Source organism: Phacochoerus africanus, chromosome 7, assembly GCF_016906955.1.
Source record: "Phacochoerus africanus isolate WHEZ1 chromosome 7, ROS_Pafr_v1, whole genome shotgun sequence".
Lineage (NCBI taxonomy): Eukaryota > Metazoa > Chordata > Mammalia > Artiodactyla > Suidae > Phacochoerus > Phacochoerus africanus.
In genome coordinates this window covers 95452580-95474274 of record NC_062550.1, presented here as the reverse complement: position 1 = coordinate 95474274, position 21695 = coordinate 95452580, and the positions used below count along the sequence as shown (strand labels likewise).

The 21695-nt window shown below is 36.4% G+C and overlaps 1 protein-coding gene across 2 annotated transcripts in view; it reads right to left on the bottom strand.

The window, feature by feature from the left end:
• Positions 1–1132: 1132 nt before the first annotated feature.
• Positions 1133–21695, bottom strand: part of DCN (decorin) — a 36376-nt gene continuing 15813 nt past the window's right edge. For both annotated transcript variants that reach the window (XM_047788304.1, XM_047788305.1), the window contains exons 3-8: positions 19790–19902; positions 14995–15208; positions 13918–14031; positions 9626–9719; positions 5602–5740; positions 1133–1841 (exon numbers count right to left, since the gene is read on the bottom strand). In XM_047788304.1, coding sequence (XP_047644260.1) covers positions 1647–1841; positions 5602–5740; positions 9626–9719; positions 13918–14031; positions 14995–15208; positions 19790–19902 — 869 coding nt within the window. In that variant the 3' untranslated portion in view covers positions 1133–1646. The remainder of the gene's footprint in view (positions 1842–5601; positions 5741–9625; positions 9720–13917; positions 14032–14994; positions 15209–19789; positions 19903–21695) is intronic.

Here is a 21695-nt window from a genome sequence, read left to right as displayed (position 1 = left end):
CCTGCTTCGGTACTTCGCCTCTGGTCCACGCTCCCTGGACATGGACTACTTCCATAGCTGTCCTCTCACTCGGCTCCAGAAACTCAAGTTCTTCTCCTGTTCTTTGAGCCACACAGGTGGGAATGATTCCTCCACTGCCCATCCCCGGGCACCTCACCATCTCTTGTTTGATACAGCAAACTCTGCACACTCTCTAGAGCAGTCTCTTCCTTAAATTCTCTTCATCGAAGTTCTCAGGGGGTAAATTCTGTTTTCTATCAGACCCTGACTAGTACAAAGGTTAAAAGACAAAGCTCTGTTGCCAGGTATTTACTATTATTTGCCTATGGGGAAGTTATTAAATTTCACCTCACTTCAGTTTTACTTTTCTACAAAATGGGAATAACAGTGGTATTTGCTCATTAACTCTATAGGGTTGTGGAGTCTGTATGTAAGAAAGGGAGAGAATGTCATCAATTTTCCTGAAATTTTGTGTTACTAGCCTTTTGTGGGGGGGTAAATGATGGAAGAGATTCATATCTTGCAACCATAAGGGAAGCCAGACTGAAAATGTAATGAGAGGAGACAAAGCTGAAAGAATCACAGAGAAACTCTGCTAAAGGCTCATGTAGTTGCAGGACTGTTTTGTATTTCCCTTTATAGTTTAGACCAGTGTGCATCTTGGTTTCAGTATCTGCAACCAGGAAACATCCAAGGTTACAGAAAAGGCAAACTGCTTTCACATGTTTACTTATTAGATATTGATAAACTCACTTTTTGATGGTATGCTTCGATAGCTATTTCTAAATCCTGCATAAAAAAAATTCTAAAATCAAAAGTTTAACTAAATGCAGTAAATATAGAAATGGTCAGGTGAGCAGTCTGATTATACACGGAAGCGTTTTAAAATGATTTAGTCTTTAGCAACTGAAAAATATCAGTTTTTTAGACCAATAAATAAAAGTCAGCTTTGTGCCTTATCAGCTTAACACTAATCGTAGATAAAGTTATAACAGACAAATGTCACAGAGATAGAATACATATCTAAGAACTTGAAAAGATATGTTTTTTTTTTTAATCAAGACAGAAATGTGTACTCTCCTCAGAAAATTGAGTTTAGGGAAGATGTACAAGTATGCATTTATGCCATTAGTAATTTTAAATGTACTTGTGAATTTATTTTTTCCAAAATAATGACATCCACAAAATTTTACATAGCCTGTATTGAATTCACACACTCAAATGAGACTTAATCAGTAATAATGGAGATGAGTACATTGCTGGACTATGTCAAAGGGGTTAACCCCCCTATGAGTTAACAGAATACCATTTTCATTTGATTCCTTCTGGAAGTGAAAAGCTTTACTAAGTCGTTAACTCTAAATTTTACATTTAGTGAGATAAGAATATCTGCAATAACTCAGTTAACAGCAACAGTAAGCATCAAAAAACGATTCTGAAAATGACAGGCAAAATATTTTTTTATTATAGGCAATTATTTAAACTGAATATTTGGCTTTACGAATAATAGGTCATGTGGGAAAAACATCCACATTGAAGTTAGGTTTTCAATATCTAGCTTTCTTTTTTTTTATTATTTTTTATTTTTGAGCAATGACCTTAATGGGATTTTTGCCAGGTTATAAAAATGAGGGCTTTCTTGGGAGCTACTTGTAGTTTCCGAGCTGAATGGCAGAGCGCACATAGACACATCGGAAGGTGGATGGCTGGATCTCCCAGTACTGGACTGGGTTGCTGAAAAGGCTCACGCCCGAATAAGAAGCCTTTTTGGTGTTGTATCCAGGCGGGCAGAAGTCATTAGAGCCGACTGCAGAGATGTTGTTGTTATGAAGGTAGACAACCTGCAGGACGAAAGGAGCATGGTTAGTTCCTCTAAATATACTGAGGCCCTTCACATAAATACTTTATTCTTTTTTCAGTGCACTCATCCTTCAGTTTAAACGGCTTAATGCTTCTCAAATCAAACTCATGGTTTCTCTCTCCCTTCTTAATCCTGCTTTCCCTTCCTTAGGTCCTCCTCATCTTAGGATGTGGTATTTCAGTCTTTCCAGAGGACTCAGGGTAAAAACATCTGCCATTATCCTTGACCTTCCCTGTCTCTTACACTCTTTGCCCAACCATCAATAGATCTTGCTAGTGCTGCCCTCGAAATGCACATATAATCCAGTTCTTCTCCCCATCCCTACTCCTACAATCCTGTAGGAGAGAAACCTGTTCTGTTTTATTCACGACTATATCTTCAGTGTCTATTTGGACAGAGGAGGTATTCAATAAATGAATGAATGAAATGAATTCATAGATGTTTCATAAATTGTGTCTGTGTATATAACAGAAGAACAAACCTGACTCCATATCGGGTCTGTTCCTTTAGCTCTAACCTATATGTTCTGTTGCCTGTGCTTAGTCATGTGACTCTGCACCTCTGTCTCCTTAATCAGTAAGAGAATGTTGTCTGTAGTCTAAAGTACACATAATAGCTCCTTTCAAGGCTCTGTCTCCCAGGCTTGACCTTTAAAACCATAACACCTTTCCTTTAAATAGAGATAAAAAGTCAAAGAACAGAAAATAACATTTGTCTTGTTTGAGGTTTACAGAAACATCATGACCAGACCTAGGTGGGCAGCTTCAAGAACAAAGGATTCTCATATCCCCTCCTGGGTCTGGCCAGCACCAAGAAATCTTAAGACTTAGTTTAAGAAAGGGTTTAAAAGAAGAAAAATAGATGCCTTACAAAATCAGAATCAAAAAATATTAAAAGCAAAACAATACCTGTGAGTATTTTTTTTTGTCTTTTTGTCTTTTCTAGGGGTGCACCCGTGGCATATGGAGGTTCTCAGGCCAGAGGTCTAATCGGAGCTGTAGCTGCTGCCTACACCAGAGCCACAGCAACACGGGATCTGAGCCAAATCTTTGACCTACACCACAGCTCATGGCAATGCCAGATCCTTAACCCACTGAGCAAGGCCAGGGATCGAACCTGCAACCCCATGGTTCCTAGTTGGATTTGTTAACCACTAAGCCAAGACGGGAACTCCTCTGTGAGTATTTTTTTTTTTGTCTTTTTGTCTTTTCTAGGGGTGCACCCGTGGCATATGGAGGTTCTCAGGCCAGGGGTCTAATTGGAGCTGTAGCTGCTGCCTACACCAGAGCCACAGCAACACGGGATCTGAGCCAAATCTTTGACCTACACCACAGCTCATGGCAATGCCAGATCCTTAACCCACTGAGCAAGGCCAGGGATCGAACCTGCAACCCCATGGTTCCTAGTTGGATTTGTTAACCACTAAGCCAAGACGGGAACTCCTCTGTGAGTATTTTTTTATGATTCTCACAAGAATATCAGTATTTCATTCATTTTTATTGATGAATAGTATTTCATCATATGGATATACCACATGTATATATATGTTTGCAAGTACCACTCCTTTGGTAACTACAGCTTTTAATTATGCTTTGAAATTAGGAATGAAGGTCTTCTAACTTTGTCCTTATTTTTCAAAATTGTTTTGACTATTCTTGTTTCTTTGCATTTCCATATACATTTTAGAATCAGTTTGTTCATTTCTGCAAAAATAGATTCTAGGGCTTTGCTAAGGATTGTATTGCATCTATAGAATAATTAGGAGCGAATTTTCATTCTAATAACATTGAGTCTCTTGATTTGTAAACATGGAATATATTTCTATTTTTTCTTCAATTTCTCACAGAAATTTTTGTCATTTTTAGCATACAAGTTTTATAATTCTTAATGAACCCATTAAAGTGATTATATGAACTCAATAATGGTCCAGACTGAAATTTGAAAAACAGCAACTAAGAAGGTAAAAATTATTGGTGTTCCCATTGTGGCACAGTGAAAATGAATCCAACTAATATCCATGAGGCTGTGGGTTCAAACCCTGGCCTTGCTCAGTGGGTTGGGGAACCTGTGTTGCCATGAGCTGTGGTATAGATTGCAGATGTGGCTAGGATCCTGTGTTGCTGTAGCCGTGGTGTAGGCCAGCAGCTGTAGCTCTGATTTGACCCCTAACCTGGGAACTTCCATATGCCGTGGGTGCAGCCCTAAAAAATTAAAGCAAAAAAAAAAAGATAAAAATTATTGTTCTGAGATCTAAAAACAAAAACCCACCATCACAAAAAAAACCTTAATAGTGACAATGATGGTTATTCTCATTAGGTCTTCTCAGTGTACTGGTTTTGCTTGTGGCTTTAAACTGTGCTTACTCACTACTCCACCACCACGGAAGACCCATGAAAAAGGATCACCATGAAATAAAATGTCTTTGTCATTTTTTTTTCCTTTTTAGGGCTCCACCCTTGGCACATGGACGTTCCCAGGCTAGGGGTCAAATCAGAGCTACAGCTGCTGGCCTACGCCACAGCCACAGCAATGTGGAATCTGAGCCGTGTCTGTGACCTACACTGCAGCTCACAGCAATGCCAGATCCTTAACCCACTGAGCAAGGCCAGGGATTGAACCCACACCCTCGTAGATACCAGTGCGATTCATTTCCATTGTGCCACAATGGGAACTCCTTTAAATGTCCTCTATGTACTTATAATTCTTATATTTTTTAAAATCTAGCTAATGTAAATTATGATACAGCAATTAAATTTGGGGTTTTGTGTATAACTCAGATAAAAGAGGTCAGAAATTTATTGACATTGTTGACAGCAGAGCAAAAGATAAACCAAAGAAGGTGAGATACTTGATTACAGAAAGGGCAACTTTATAAAATAGTTTTATTTATAAGAAAGTGTCAGTGTCAAGGTATAATTTCTGAATCACCATGATTGAACTAAATAACTATGTAAATTTCTGAAAGAAACAATTCAAATATAACCTTTTAAAAAGCTGAAAAACTAGAAAAAATAAACAAATATGTAAAATCTGTAGATGAGCACATTGGTGATTTTTCTTTAAATATACAATTTAAATAATGTTTAATTTCCTCAAAGTAACAATGAAAGTATTACAGTGTTCTAACACTGGACCATGTCTTTTTTTGTTTGTGTGTGGCATGCAGAAATTCCCAAGCCAGGGATCAAACCTATACCACAGCAGGAACCTGAGCCACAGCAGTGACAATGCTAGATCTTTAACTGTCAGGCCACCTGGGAGCTCCTTGAACTGTTTCTTTTTATCCTTAAGAATATACTGTAATTTGATGATTTAAATAAAGTTAATTCAGTCATACTGCTGGAAAACATTCTCTTTTGACCTATATGACATCTATTGAAGCTAAAAGTTGAAAATACTGTTATTCCATACCTATGAATTACAGATAATATCGTCTTTTCCAACCAACATGTATTTGTTACACTGATCTGTGACATGCAACTACTCTGCATCATTAAAAAATATGACATTCTCTGAGCAAGCATTATAGTAAGTTCAAGGCAGTAGTCCTAATTTCAAAAAATTAATACTAAATGAACATATATTTTTCACAAAACCAGAATGAATATTTATGTAGAAACATTAAAAATATCTCACTGCAAAAAATTTTCTAAGCAGAGCTTCCTGCTTCCTAGCTTGCCAGTAGTATCCTATTTGCTTCCTAGATCTTCCTCACAATTCAGTTAGTGGCGTTACATTACCTGGATGTACTTATGCTCTGCCAGCCCACCAGGCACTTTGTTAAGCTTGTTGTTGTTCAGATGAAGTTCCCTCAAATGAGGAGTGTTGGCCAGAGAGCCATTGTCAACAGTTGAGATGCTATTGAAACCCAGTCCCAACCTGCAACAGAAAACAGCAGTGAATGGATACACTGCACATGGATGCCTTCTTAGAGGCATTGTGCGATTAATCAAGCCCATAGGAGAGGATTTTTTGCTTTTTGTTTTTGTACTTACTCTTACCCCTGGCTAGTGCATTTTTTTCCAAACTTTCTGAGCTTGCATGGAGCCCATTTGTTCTTAAGGCTTTAGTGTTACCCTCTTTAAAGCTTCTACGACGGTACCAGATTGGATGTGGACTCTTAGTTAATGCCCATAGAGCATCCTGTCATCACCCTCTTATGAAATTCAAGGGACTGTCTACGTGTGTGTCTTGCCTTGAAAAAAGTAACTGTTGGGAGTTCCCATTGTGGCTCAGTGTTTAACGAATCCGACTAGGAACCATGAGGTTGCGGGTTCGCTCCCTGGCCTTGCTCAGTGGGTTAACGATCCGGCGTTGCCATGAGCTGTGGTGTAAGTTGCAGACAAGGCTTAGATCCCGCGTTGCTGTGGCTCAGGCATAGGCCGGCAGCTACAGCTCTGATTAGACCCCTAGCCTGGGAACCTCCAAATGCCACGGGAGCGACCCTAGAAAAGGCAAAAAGACAAAAAAAAGAAAAAAGAAAAAGGTGACTGTCTTATGGTATATCCAGTACTAACACAGACTTGTTATGATCAATGAATAGCTGTTGAATTGATTGTGTAATGAATATAGTGAATCCACTTGCAAGAAAGATAAAAAAGAACACATCATTTTGTTCCCTTTATAAACAAAGCAATGGCATATATATTAAACAACTTTAGTTGTTGTAAATGTAAGGTACAGGATTCTAATGAATCAATGAATCTGCCAGAAAAGTCAATGGAATTAGCATTTTGCATTCATTTGAGAGTTTATCATTGACCATCTGTTACTGTCAGAATACGCCTGACGCCGATATCCTGGCTTCCGACACTGATCTCTGAGCTAGGGCCCCTAGAGCCCTGACTCTGACCCTGATCTTGGCCACTCTGATATTTGTCATACAGTGCCACTCAAAGTTTTGGGTTATATTTTTTTCAATTAAATGTTTAATTGAATTAATAAGCATCTGTAGCTATGATGTCCCCTCACAGTAAATGGGATTCAAAAGACAGAAGAAGTTGACTTGAAGACGAAACTGGTGTATGTGACATTCTAGGAATAAATCTATGTCAGAACCAGGGTGCTGTCAATCCAAATGGGCAGAGAAAGATGAGGAGACAAGGTGGTGGAAGAGAACAGAAGGCTCCAAGGGAGAGAAAGCAGAAGAATCTATTCAAATTTGGATTCCTTCAAATTTAGCGGAAAAGACTTGGGCCCTTTTTGTTGGATGCTTCTTACTTGCCTTCAGGTAGTCGAGATCTTTGAGCCCTTTAGGGATTTAGATGCTGATTTATGTAACCAGTCTCCCAAGATTAATCGTGACTTGATATTTGAAATAGCTGAATTTGAAGTGTACTGATTTTAGGCTATTAATAGTACAGCTAGCTTGTCTAACCTATTGCTTATTAACCTAGCATCATAATATTTTGTTTTTCCCTCAGTTTTAAACATCCATCTCGTGTTTCTGGCCTTTCTTTTTTTGTTGTTTGTTTTTTGTTTTTGCTTTTTTAGGGCCGTACCCGTGGCATATGGAAGTTCCCAGGCTAGGAGTCGAATTGGAGCTACAGCTGCCGGCCTACACCACAGCTCACAGCAATGCCAGATCCTTAACCCACTAAGCGAGGCCAGGTATCGAACCTGCATTCTTATGGATCCTAGTGGGGTTCATTAACTGCTGAGCCACGAAGGGAACTCCAAGGCCTTTCTTTTTCTTTTTCTTTTAATTTTCAGTTTACTTGCAACCCAAAGAATCTTAATATATCTTATAAAAGATAATATTTTTCATCATGTCCTATTTTTCTTTCTTTCAATACTTCAAGTCCCATGTCCTATTTGGGCTAATACATTTCTTAGGATATAATATTCCTAATAATCTGTTGAAGGAAAGTACTGTTTCAATGATTAATTTATATTCACTCATCAAATGTTTTTGAGAACCTATTTGTTCATGCCTTTCATCCTAGGCTTATGAGGGCAGAGGATACATGGCCCAAAAACCGTGATATTTTCCATCAAAGATTACTCTATCTAGTAGGAGAGATGATGCCACACATGCTCAGTAAGAAAAAGGAGGTTTGCCTGAAAACCGCTTTATATTTTTGCAGAGGGACATACAGTATTTTTTCTTCACTTGTTCCTAATAATTAATTGGAATATTTGTCCTGAAACAATGTTCTGAGATCAGTGGCTATGTTTTTTTTTTTTTCTTTTCTTTTCACAGTTTTGCATTTCAGCACCAAAATGCTTTTCATGTTCCAACATCAGGAGGAGCAAACAACATAAGGATTTGATAATTTAATAGACAGATTTTTTTTGGACTTGATTCCAAAGAGAAATGTGTTTGATAAACTCAAGAGTGGGGAAATTTCACCTGGCCAGTGGGGCAATGTATTGTAAGTTAATGAATGGAATTCAAAATCCATTTAAACAGAAATCTTTGTTTCCATTGACCTTTGCAAAGTTTATTAGCTCTTATGCTTCTATATGATACAAAGCATATGTTAACATTAACGTGAAGAACCTCAAAATCTCCATACCACTTTCAGGACAAAATAAACCTATTTTTCTAAAACACATATCTGATGAATGATTTACCATTTGTAGAACTTTAGACTGTTGTTGACCCCAACTGCTACTCCTCCTCCTAAAAATAATAATCCAATAATAATAGCTGTCCTAAAGAAAGTTCTACCACAATAAGCAGTGCAACTTGTCTTCCCACATTTTTCTCCAGCTGGAGAGACCTAATCACATAGAAAAGTAGGTGATGTGTAGCACTAGTTAAACAAATTTTTTTTCTCCATTAGAGCCTGTAATTGAAGTAGTTTTAGATAAAGGTTTTTAATCCTTAGAAACACCACGGTCATATATTGCAGCTGTTGTCACAGGCATATGCAGACCTTCAGCCCACACCCTCCATTGGGTCACTGGGGGATACCCACAGAAATGGGAAAAACTGCACTGTATATCCATCTGGTCTTAGGTATTGCTCAGTGATAAATTATGTATGTTATTTATCTACTGTGAAACTTATACATAAAAAGAAGAGTGAGCCAGTTTGGCATAACACTGTGTTTCTCTGTAAGAACATTCAGCAGTTTATGTGGATCAAGAACAGATTGTCCTTGAAGACAACTGACAGGCTCTGCCCCCACCCTCCTCTTTTTATTGCTTCACCAGATTGCAAATAAAGAAAGTCTGAAGTTAGGTTAGAAAGGGATGGACACTAGTGATCATCTATAAGGAAAAGAAACGTTAAGAAGGGGCAAGAAAACATTTGAGAAAATACATTAAGTGTCCAGGGACATTTTAAACTCTTCAGAGAAGAGGAGTTAGAGACTCTCATGATAACTGTTCTATCACTGCAGTGTAAGATGTCCAAAATTTCCATGAGCTGGTAGCTTTCATTTTGATACATTTTCAATTTCTGAACACTATGTTATTATTATTAACCTTCTGTTTGATGCACCCAAGTTAGAACCTATTGAATGAACATACTGACTTAACCAAACACATGGTACATATAGTATATATGAATTCATCTAAAACCCAGTATGGTAGTCGTAAAATATAAGGCTGATCTTAGATGGGGTTATGATAAGTACACTATTTCATTGTTTGCTTTTTCTAAAGAAATAATTGGGGAAGATGAAGTTTGAGGTTGTTAGAAACAACAAAAAATGTACAGACAAAAAAAAAATCAAGCATCATGTTTCTAATTCTAAATATATAGGCACTCATCTAGCATTTTACAGATAAAATGTTATAAAAGAATATTATTACTTAGCCAAATTATTCAATCCTTTTAGGCTAGCTGCATCAACTTTGCTGATTTTGTTGCCATCAAGATGTAATTCAGTAAGGGAAGGAGGAAGACCTGCAACATGGAAACATAAGATGTTAAATTAGCAGATAAATGCAATTAGAAAATGTGCAAAGACTTAATGAGGACATATGCCATCAATTTTCCAAAAGACATACTGTTTCAAAGGATTTGTTCTTCATCTTATTCATCAGTTTTGTTTTTCATTTTTTCTCCTTCATCCCTTTTATAATCATAAATGTTGTGGAAGTACTGCAAGTCCTGTCTGTTTTTCTCCGAGATTAATTTTAAAAAAACCATGAACTGTTTTTTTTTTTTTTAATCATAGTGTAGGTTTTTGTCTTAGAAACTGATAGGATACAGTTGTAAAACTGAAATCAAGCTCCGAATCTCATTAGTTTCTTACACCTTTGTTAATGGGCTAACGCAATAAGTCTAAAAAAGAGATGAACTTTTGAACTATAATAGAATGATTATATATATAAGTTCAACCTATAAACAAACTTCATCAGGTATTTAATTAATAAGCATCATTAATAACTAACATGTATACACCATGTTGGCTTTAGTTTTAATCAGTTTTTCCATAAAAAAACATCAAATGCCTTTGCAACATGTGTGTACAAAGAGCTTAATCTTACTGTTCCTTTTAAATCAAGACTGTTTCTTTATATAAGCCGAGTACAGAGGCTCATAATCAAGTGATCGGCCATATGTAGGGCACCTGGGGAAATAACTTTAAATCCAAAGTATCCTCTAAACCTCTGGATAGTACTTCGTGAGTGGCTACGACTTCTAAAAATTTAGTAACCTATATATAAAAGTTTAAATATTTTATTTTCATTTCCTCCTGCCATCAGAGGATCTGTTACATTTCTACAGAGTTTTTAAACCACATATTGTTCCATTTACAAGAACAGCAACAACTACAAAGAAAATAGCAAATTGGTTACATGTAGCAGGAACATCTGCTCAGCAGAAAGTGTTGTCCACAAAGAACAAAGTTGGAAAATCACAGATTATGTTTGATCTGAAATTTTCATTGCATCCCACTGCATTCTGTCAAGATCATCTATTTAATTTAAAAGTTTATTCCATATGTGATTTGAAAATAACTATTAGTTTCTCAGGCGTAGTATGATTTATGTGGGAGATGCTACGGAAGGGAGCTTCTACTTACTAAACATGTCTCCAAAACTGAGATTAGCACTTTTCCTTACTTAGCTAATTTATTTTTTCCAATGTATGAATTATTTTTCATTAATACCATTTCATTTATGAAGAAACAGAGATTCAAAATCACTCATTTTGTAGGTTATCTAGTTACTAAGTCGGGAATGTAATATGCTCCCAGATGGCCAGAGAGCTAAAACAGCATGCTCTTAACTGAAGGAAATGAAATACCCATGGCATTATTCTTAAGAATAAATATCAGGAAATCACAGTGACTCTTGGAATGAGGGATTTCAACCATTTGAGTCGCCTTAAAATAAATAAATGTAGATTTTTAAAATGCTCCTGTAACTAAAGCAAGGGAGTATATTCCAAAGCAGTGAATGTACATCCTTTCCTCCCAATCACTATGAAAAGACATGTTTTAACATGTAGTGTCTCAGGAACACCAGTTATCATCACATCCATCCTTCTTACCTCATTTCTAAGTGTCTCCCCTTTTGGGACATCAGTTTCCCAGAAGGGAAGTTATGGAAAATTTGACTGTGGAAGAAAAGTTTGCAATAGGATGCAGAAAAGCAAATTTATAAAGACCATTATTAGCCTTTGCCACCATAACCTTTAGCCGAAGACTCTATACTCGTTACTTAATTTTCTTTTCCTTTTCCATACTTAAGATAAAATATATTGAGAGCTTACTTTTCGGCCAAGTACTATGTGTGCACAGCAAGTCTTATTTATAGCTATTAATCCTCACAAATGTCCTAGAAAAGGGGCATCACCAGTCCCTCCGTTTTATAGATAACAAAACTCAAGTTGTAGAGATGAGGAACAATTAGCCTAAAGTCTCCAACAGCTAAATCACTGGGTGAGGCCTCTCACCCAGGCCCATCTCCCTCTAGAGTGTGGATTAGAATCTCTCTCGTCCACTCCACTGTCTTTTCACGTCCATCAGTAATGGGAGATAATCTATGGAAGTGAAGATTCCTGGAAAGGTGGCGATGCTCAGGCATAAGAGCCCAGCCTTGGCAAAGTAGACTCGTATAAGACATCGGTGTGAATATGCAGCGGAGAAGGATTTAAGATGGCAGCAGCGTGAAATGGTCAAACACTGAGCTCTGATGTCAGCCCCACACACCTCAGCTGCACCACTTTCTAGAGCCAAGGCCTTAGGCATGATTTATTTTTTTTCTCGCTCTAAGATTTACTTTCCTCATTTATAAAACAGGTGTGATAATATTACATACAGGATTGTTTTGAGACTCATCACAGCAAAATTCCTGACAAGTATGTGGCACAATGCCAAAAGCATCTGGCACAGGAGGACAGAATCTGTGAAGAGCATTTGGCCTGAGTGCTTAATAAAACTGAGTTACTGGAAATTTAATATTATTAAGAGTTTGGTAAATAAAAGCAAGCTAGAAAAGATGAGAAAAGAGCACTTAGTATGGGGAGAAGATATAAGAAGTCAAGGAAAACAGATCACTAAGTAAGGAAATGTGTTACTGAGGGATATTTAAAATAAGCAAAAGGACAGCAAAATCAAAGACTGTGCTCACTGCAGCTCACCTGGTAGCATGAAGTAGTGAAAAACATACAGACTTTGAATTCCAGCTACTTTACTTCTCCTGAAGTTCTAAAGCTTTAGGCAAGATATATTTAGACAATGTAAAAAATACATTTATTTTAAAATGTGCTATTGTGAATATAAATAAAAATATATTAAAATATGAAACCTCTGCACTGGGGAATTAAAAAAGTCACTGTTAACATGTTAACGAGTCAGAGGCTCAATGTGAAACTGCTTTTTGAACTACCAGTCAGTCTCCTTCCATCCATCCATCATCATCTGTAGCAGTAACTGCTATGAATGGGCATCAAAACCATCTCTATAGCAAAGGGACTAGGGAGAGGGCGAGGGGTAGAAAGGAACCAGTCTATGGACTATGTACTCTCAAGAAGCGTTTTCTGTGGAAGCACAATAAAGGATAATTGTTTTCGGAGGACGTGTGCCTACATTTTGAATCCAATATAAAAGAACAAGACATCTAAGTTGAGAAAGGCCCAGACTGAGGGGGAAATTTGAGAATAGAGACTGAAAAATCTGGGGCCAGAAACATTTGGAAATTAGAGAAACTCATTTTTGGTGATTCGATGTCTTTTCTGTCACAAGGACTGGCTTATGTTGCTTCTCCTGGCTAAGCCTTATTTGCATGGTCAGCTTAGCCCTGTGACCGTGGGATGCTTGCTGTTTACTTGCCAAGCTTTACCTCCAGGCAGCAAGCTCCTTGAAGGCAGGTGTATGTCCTATTCTCTGCCCTCTCTCCAGTGTTTGATACTTTGCCTAAGTAAAATGAGTATTTAAACACTTTTAATGAATAATAGAAGGTAATATTAATCTATTACTTTTTGAAAGGTCAGATATTTCGCTAATTTTTATTTAATTTCAAAATAATCCAGTGAAGCGATGTATTATAACCACTTTACAGATTTTAAAAATGTGGCATAGATATTGAATAACTTGTCCAAGATCATAGAGCCAGTGAGAGACACTCTGAACTCAAGCAAACAGACTCCAAAGTCCACACTAACAACACACAACCACCACTCTTAATTACAAGTGTGGCCACTATGGATCCTGTTATTCAGACAGTGATGACTGGGATGTCCTACGATGGAAAGGAATTCACTAAGGGACTGGAGACTTCAAGTAAAATTTGGCTCAATTTCATAGGTATTCCATGTATCATTTTTTTTTAACAAAGTACCACTCAAGATGTTCAGAATATTTTTTAAATGACTACTTTTTTTCTTTGTGATAGCATGATTCTATAATATGAAATCATTGTGCATTAACTCGCATCTTAGAACAGACTTTATAGGTGAAAGAGTCTAGCCGTCTCTTCAGTGAGCCTGGATGGCCCAGGGGTCACCCAGATTCTGCAGAAACACTTTGAGTGATAGCGAATTTACTGGAAATGAGGTTGGCCACTTGCGTCATCACCATGTAAATTTCCAAAGTCATTTTTTAAGTGTCAAAGCCTTAGGTAACCAAACTGCTCTGGAGACCTTTCCTCACCTTGAGGGATGGCGGTAATGTTGGTGTCAGCGATGCGGATGTAGGAGAGCTTCTTCATTCCCTGGAAAGCTCCGTTTTCAATGCCTGAGCTCTTCAGCGGATTGGTGCCAAGTTCTACACATGCAATAAATGCAAAGCTTTTAGAGGACAATTTTAGGATACCGCACGTCAGAATACTGCCTATTTCAACAAGAAGAAATGTGCGTCAATAACAACTTGACTGAAAAACCAAAGAAAAATTAAAGGACATGTTTCTCAAAGGGATAGAAAAATAGCGTAAAAGTTTCCCTTATTAAAGCAAACAACAACAACAAGATTAATGAAAAAGCAACAGTAGCAAAAACAGAAATAAGAAATTCATTTAAGGTCCACACACAAGTTTGCCTAGAAATCAACAAAAGCAAGTATTTGCAAATCACACTTATGATGGGGCAATACTCCACTAAGATACATTAAGATGTTGTTGGATTAGCAATGAGATCCCGCTGTGTAGCACTGGGAACTATGTCTAGTCACTTATGATGGAGCATGATAATGTGAGAAAATAGAATGTATACATGTATGTGTAACTGGGTCACCATGCCTGTACTGCAGAAAAAAAAAAAATTGTATTGGGGAAATAATTTAAAAAAATAGCTTGTTCAAAAAAAAGTTGTGAAATAATTTGAATCTAGCATTTTTAAACCAACTATAAAATTGCAAATATCTGAAAAACATTGGAATTCATTTTTAAAGCAAATAGTTTACAGATGTTCAGAACAGAACTAATTCCCACGGTGGAAGGCTGTCCTCCTAATGTCTCTAATTAAACACTACTTAATTAGAATATCCTGGGAATGCAGTAGTGTAACATCAGCTCTAGAGCTTTCTCCACAGTCACAGATCCTCAAGGACAAGAATTAAAATGCCGTAAGGCACAGATTCAAAATCCCATTTCTCCTGGCCCTGCTACTGTTATTCCTATAGGCTTAAGACATGTAAGCTCTAGTGAATGTACCTTCCTGTAACGGAAGCTCACTTGTAATCTCTTAAAGTGAACCTTGAATCCTGGCCTTAGAGTTATAAGAATGTCTGTACCTACGACGATCATCTGGTTCAATCCATTGAACACAGCCTTTCGCACTTTGGTGATCTCATTCTCATGGACACGCAGCTCCTGAAGAGTTTTGGGCATTTTCTCTGGCAATTCCTTCAGTTGATTCTTGGATAGATAAAGTCGTTCCAATTTCACCAAAGGTGCAAATGCCCCAGGGCTGATTTTGCTAATTTTGTTGTTGATGAGAATCAGTGTCTATAGAGAGTCAATAAAAGGAACATCATCTTCATTTCAAAACCTTCTACACACACACACACACATATATATATATGTATATAAAACAAGTGTGTAGTTTATTAATTCATGGGACTAGCAATCTGTGAAATTATAAGAAAACAGAAAAAATTAAACAAATACGAATCCTTTACCTAAAAGCACATGAGGACCTGAACATCAGGAGTAAAGGGGACAGGGAGTTCCTGTTGTGGCGCAATGGAAACGAATCCTACTGGTATCCATGAGGTTGTGGGTTGGACCCCTGGCTTTGCTCAGTGCGTCAGGGATCCAGCATTGCCATGAGCTGTGGTGTGGGCCAGCAGCTGTAGCTCTGATTCAGCCCCAAGCCTGGGAACTTCCATATGCCATGGGTGCAGCCCTAAAAAAGCCAAAAAGAAAAAAAAAAAAAAGATTAAAGGGGGGGAGGGGAATTTGATAAAATACCGAAGCTAGATATTTAATTTTTAAACAATAAATACTGCTAAATATCGAAATTACTAGTGACATGAAAAGAATTCAGTGCCACAGACGTCCATTCCCTAGTCAGCTTTCAACCTAAAAGTCCATCTTCATCGACTACTGTCATGGATTCCACTAGAAAAGGGTACCACTAATTTATACCATCCCAACAATGCAAGAAAGTGAAATCTTCTTGCAGCTTCATAAATGTATATATAATCATTTTCCAAAAGTTTGCCAGATGAACACATTATGTTGTAGCTCATTGCTTTACTTTGCATTTCCTTGTCTCTTGAAAGTTAAACAAATTTCCTTTTATTTTGCTAACATTTACTTCATTTTTTTGGAGGGAAAGGAGTGCCTGCTCACAAAACTTCTCATTTTCCTTAAATTTTCATGTATTTTAATAATTGGTTTACAGAAAAAAGATAATAATATGACATGCAGAGACTATGGTTTTTTCTCTTACTTGCCCTTTTATATACAAGGGTTTTATATAGTCAAATATGTTAATTTTTTGGTAATTTTAAAATTTGTGTTTCTGAGTTATCCAAATATAGAAAATTACTTACAATCCATTATTGTTTTACTGTAGATATTGCTAAACCTATTTTTGGACTACTTCATTCTCTTCCATTGCTGATCTATATGTCTACAGAACTACTGTTGTTATTTTAAGTCATTTATTAACCAATCCTAAGGAATTTAGGATAATTTTATCAAGGTTTAATAAAGTTATATTTTCAACTATAGTACATTTTTAGGTGCAGATGAAAATGCAGAGGGGCAAAAGAGGAACTAGAGCAACAGAACAGTGAGAACTTTTAGTTTCAGAAATTCAAGACTCTATATTCTGAAGGGAACAGCTGGTTCTATAACCCATGTCCATCCTCATGTAGTTCACATTAGTTGACTAATTGAAACTTTTTACAAGTAACATGATCTTTTAACTAATCCTAACAGGTCCATCGGTTGATTAAAACAAAATGTCAGTGACTGCTACAGAAAGTTCAAAAACTCGTGAGGGTTAAAGTCATAGGACATTGACTTCCTTGGTAACTAAAGAAAAAGTGAGCTGGCCTGGTGGGTACGGGAGAAGTGATGAAAAGTGACTGGCAATAGAAATAGGGTGGAATCAGGAGTAAAAGCTTTTCACCACCTTCATCAAAGTGGTCAAAAGGCACACACTTCCAGACCCCCAGGTACCAGGGATGTAATGTACAACATGATGGCTGCAGCAAACACTGCTCGACGGTGAGCCTCGATGTGGCTAAGAGAGTAAATCCTGAAAGTTCTCATCGCAAGGACAGCATTTGTTTTTCTTCTTGTTATAATATCTGCATGAGATGATGGATGTTCACTAAACAACAGGTTATCATTTTGCAGTACATGTCTTCCAAGTCATTATGCTGTATACTTTGAAGTAATACAGTGCTATATATCAATTATATTTCCATAACACTGAAAGAGAAAATGTTGAAACTTGACCTAATATGTATAATTTTCTCCAAAGCTACTTATGTAACACTCATACTGTACCAGGTGTTGTTTTAAGGGATTTTTCCATTACCATCATATGTACAGGCAATTATTAGTGCACAGACTCAAGTCAGAGTGTTCGTGAATTTAGATCTCAAGCTCCGGCTCTTATCTGCTGTATAACAATAAGCAAGTAACTTAGCCTTACTGTGCCTGAGCACACTCATCTGTATGCGGTGCTATCGAGAGTATAGTTATCAGAATTAAGTGAGCTGGAGTTCCCATTGTGGCACAGTGTAAATGAATCTGACTAGGAACCATGAGGTTGTAGGTTCGATCCCTGGCCTCGCTCAATGGGTTAAGGATCTGGCATTGCCATGAGCTGTGGTGTAGGTTGCAGACCCAGCTCGGATCTGGCGTTGCTGTGGCCCTGGCATAGGACAACGGCCACAGCTCCAATTAGACCCCTAGCCTGGGAACCTCCATATGCCGCGGGGAGCAGCCCTAAAAAGACAAAAGACAAAAAAAAAATTAAAAAAAAAAAGAACTGAGTGAGTTAATGTATATAAGATATTAAGAATAGTGCCTAGTATATGGTAATTGCTAAAAAAGTGTTTGCTATTTTTCAACCTTTGCCAATTTTGGTTTATTTTTAATAAAAAAAACTTTTTTACTATATTTATTACACTTTAATTTAAAGGAAATATGTTGAATGCTGGCATTATAATACTTAATGTTACATTATTTTACAGGATAATTATGTTGTTTTTCTACTATATATCAGTATATAACTACTCTTAAGGATTATGTATCACTTACAGTGAGTCACAGTTGTAAACCGATAAAATTATTGAGAAAAAAGGAACATTTTCCATGTTAATTTCTTTCTATTTTAATCCTTGGTAAATTTTCACTTCTCTCTCTTCTCATTCAAGTATAGCTCTTCTGGCTAAAATTATAGTGTTTATTTGCATAATAACAAGGGTAGAAATAATCATGAGTGGGTAAGGGAAAAATAGCTGTTTAACATTCTGTAAGTGGTTAGAAGCTCTAATACACTCTCTTTTCTTCCAGTGTACACTTTAAAGAAAGGAAGAGACCACCAAGATGATAAGTTGCCTAAAACCGTACTTAGGAGGAAACATGGAAAAGAAAGAACACATTATTACAAACGCCAGAGTTAATGAGGATGGCACAGAGACTAGATACCTATTACTTAAGAGTATAAAGAGTTTAAACAAATTATTCAAATTATACTTAAACATATAGGAAGTTGAGATTAAGAGAATTTTCCTTCCTATAAAAGCAGCGTTAGTGTAAGTTTATGCAAATAAAGTGAAGCTTTTTAGTATGTCAGTCTATTGAAACTAGCACAATCACTTAAAAACAATCCCCTCTTTTAATTTGTTCCAATGATAGTTGAGATAATCACTGACAAACTTTGTTGGTATCTCCATCAGCTCACTCCCATCTAGTATCCTATCAGTGGAGAAGGATCCTATTAGTCCAGGGTTTGAGATCTCTAGCTCAAGCTCTATCTTCCACTGTTTAAGAGCCTGTATCTTTCACTTTAGCCATGTTCTATCCTCTGTTTTTGCCTGCTGTTTATTTTCCTCTACCTTTCTTTTCCTCTTGAACAGAAAACCCTCCTCTTTTCAAAATTCTGCTAATCCTCTGTAACCCCTTTGTCCCATATTCTCTCAAAGTACTAACTGGGTAACATGATGTAGGATCATGTCTTTTTTATCTTCTACTTGGCGCCCATAGCATTCATTACTTAATGTCCATAATGTTGGATACTTCACTAATTTGATGATGCCATTTTATTATGTGCTATTATTTTTATTAATTGTTCCATGGGCAACCTTAAAGTCTCAAGGAAAAATTCTTTGCTTCTTTTTAAAAATCTGGTATTTTAAATTTTCTCCTAAAGGATAAGTGTTTATTGCTTTCCTCATTTTGGCTGTCAGAAGGTTGATAACTAAATCTTGTCTTGATTATTATGCCATCTCTGTTCTGCTGGAATCCTGACTGGTAGATTGGATGTGTTAGATTGTAACAGAGTAGAGGTAAGTGAAAAATCAGAATACATATAAGGATGCAGCATGCATCATCCTAAATGCAAAGCAGGATACATAAGATATAGATACATATATATACAAGATACATAATTGTTTTTTCTCTTGGTACCAATCTTTGATTCTTTAGAAAGTCATTTGCATCTCTTGGAAAATGAATGAAAGAAAACAAAACAAAAAACAAAACAAAATAATTCTAACATCAGTCGATTTTGTGCTTTGTTCTACTATCAAAGTATAATCTAATAGGGAAGATGAGAGATTTTTACTGATAAAACATGTGAAAAGACTAGGATAAAATGTATTTTTTTTTTTTTAGGAAGCCAATACTAAAGCTATGTGGGGGGGTAAATGTAAGAAAATTGGCTGTTTTTTAGGGGTTAATGAATATGATGCTTTGCTCTCATTACCCCTAAAAAGAGAATTTAATAAACACTTATGTGCTTATTTATCACCATGTAGTACTATTGGCCTTACCTCAGCTTTGTTTTGAAACACACTTTGAGTCAGATCTTATTATAACTCAAAAAATAAAAATTCTTACATGAAGGTTCTTCAGGTTCTTAAAGTCTCCATCTTTGATTTCAGTTATTTTGTTGTTTTGCAGATCCAGCAGGGCAGTGTCAGGTGGAAGATCTTTGGGCACTTTGTCCAGACCTAGCATAAAAGTAAAAGCAATGTACAGTCAGTAAAAAGGAACTGTGTGTAAACACATTTTTACAAAGAAATCAGTGTTGTTGCAGAGGTAGTTTTACCACCACCATATTTTCGTTCTTCTGGGAGTTATATTAACTGCAGTTTAAAATATCTGTTTTATCTTTGTGAAAAAAGTCAGATGATTTTTTTTAAAATCATAAACAGAACATGTTATGTCCCCCCATGTAATTACTTTTCTGCATAAAAGGAAAATTAATATTTTGTAAGATGTGTTCAAATGTTTCAGTAGCCAGTGTGTTCTACCTCATTGTTCTTGTTTTAGAAAGTAATTCCTTTGGTAAGCATTAAGTGGGAGTGATCTGTAAAGCTATATACTTTTCTACATAAACAGCCTTTCAGTAGAGAAGAACTTTAGCCAAATCATCAAAAGAGCCTTTTGATAAACCTAGCACTGTCACAGGTCTACATATAAAATTAAAATTATATGAGTATGCATTCGTGTTGTTGTGCCAACAATCTGAAAATTTATCCAAACTTTTGGGAGAACAGTTCTTTTAGTCTTAATTGGAATGTTTATGACCAATATATATGTAGCTAATCAGAAGGAAATGAATAAAAGTTGCTAATGTAATATCTCTAAAACTTATTATATGAACCATTACTTTTGGAATTTAAATTTAGATCTAACTGAGTTATTGTTTTTAGTTTATAAATGTAAACACACTGAATAACCAAATGCTCTAAAAAACATTAGAAAACATAAAACAATTTTAATAGTCATTCAACTAGATGTATAAGGATAAACTGCTTTTATTCAATAGGTATGTCATTTAAAACAAATCATCATATAAACATTAATGGAGAAAAATATTAAATTATATAATCTTTTGTCTTTCCCCCTTCCACTGGCTTTGTTCCCTACTGATATAATATGTTAAGCAAAAATTTGATATTTTGGAGTTTCTTGGTGGTTTAGTGGTTACCCATCTGGTCTTGTCACTGCTGTGGTGTGGGTTTGACCCTTGGCCATGAACTTTCTCATGCTGTGGGCGTGGCCAAAAGATTTGATATTTTACTAACTCTAATTCATATGATCATCTTTGTATTTTAAGACTATATAACATAAATCATAAATGCTTTTCAACCTCTCCATCATGTCTGAAACTTGAAGTGCAAAAGATCATACTTTCAGTAAAGACTTATTGAATACCTCCTAGACACCATCATTTTATTAGGTCCTGGGGATACAGCAGGAACAGGCTAGAAATTGCCTACATCCAATGGGGAAGAAAAGAATTCAATCTGCAGCTTTCAATTAAAAAGTAAATTATAAGAGGGTGTATAATGGCTGCTATGTTGAGAAGATAAGTTTTCAGTTTTGACTCTTATTTAAGCCTCTACAGGTAAATTATCGTGGTAGCCATATTCCTATCTTCATGTTGTCCATGAAAATTAGAGAAAATGTATCTGAAATAACCTACTTGTGATTTCTCCCACCCCCCAAAAAATTATTCACGTTATCATTGCTCTGTTGATAGTAGAAAAAATTCTAGTTCCTAATTTAGTGACCATCTAGGGTTATAAATTTGAATAGCAAAATGCGGGCAATTCTGTACCTGCATAAATAAATTCCAAGAACTCATTACAGAAAGAGTTCACAGAGAAATAATAAAAATGACGTGTTTTCAGTGATGAACAGCAGACCACCAGAACAGCTACTCTGCAGGAGGATATTTCACTGCACTGTATTGTCATGATCACTGCCATTTTCAGAAATGTCAGTTTGTTAATTT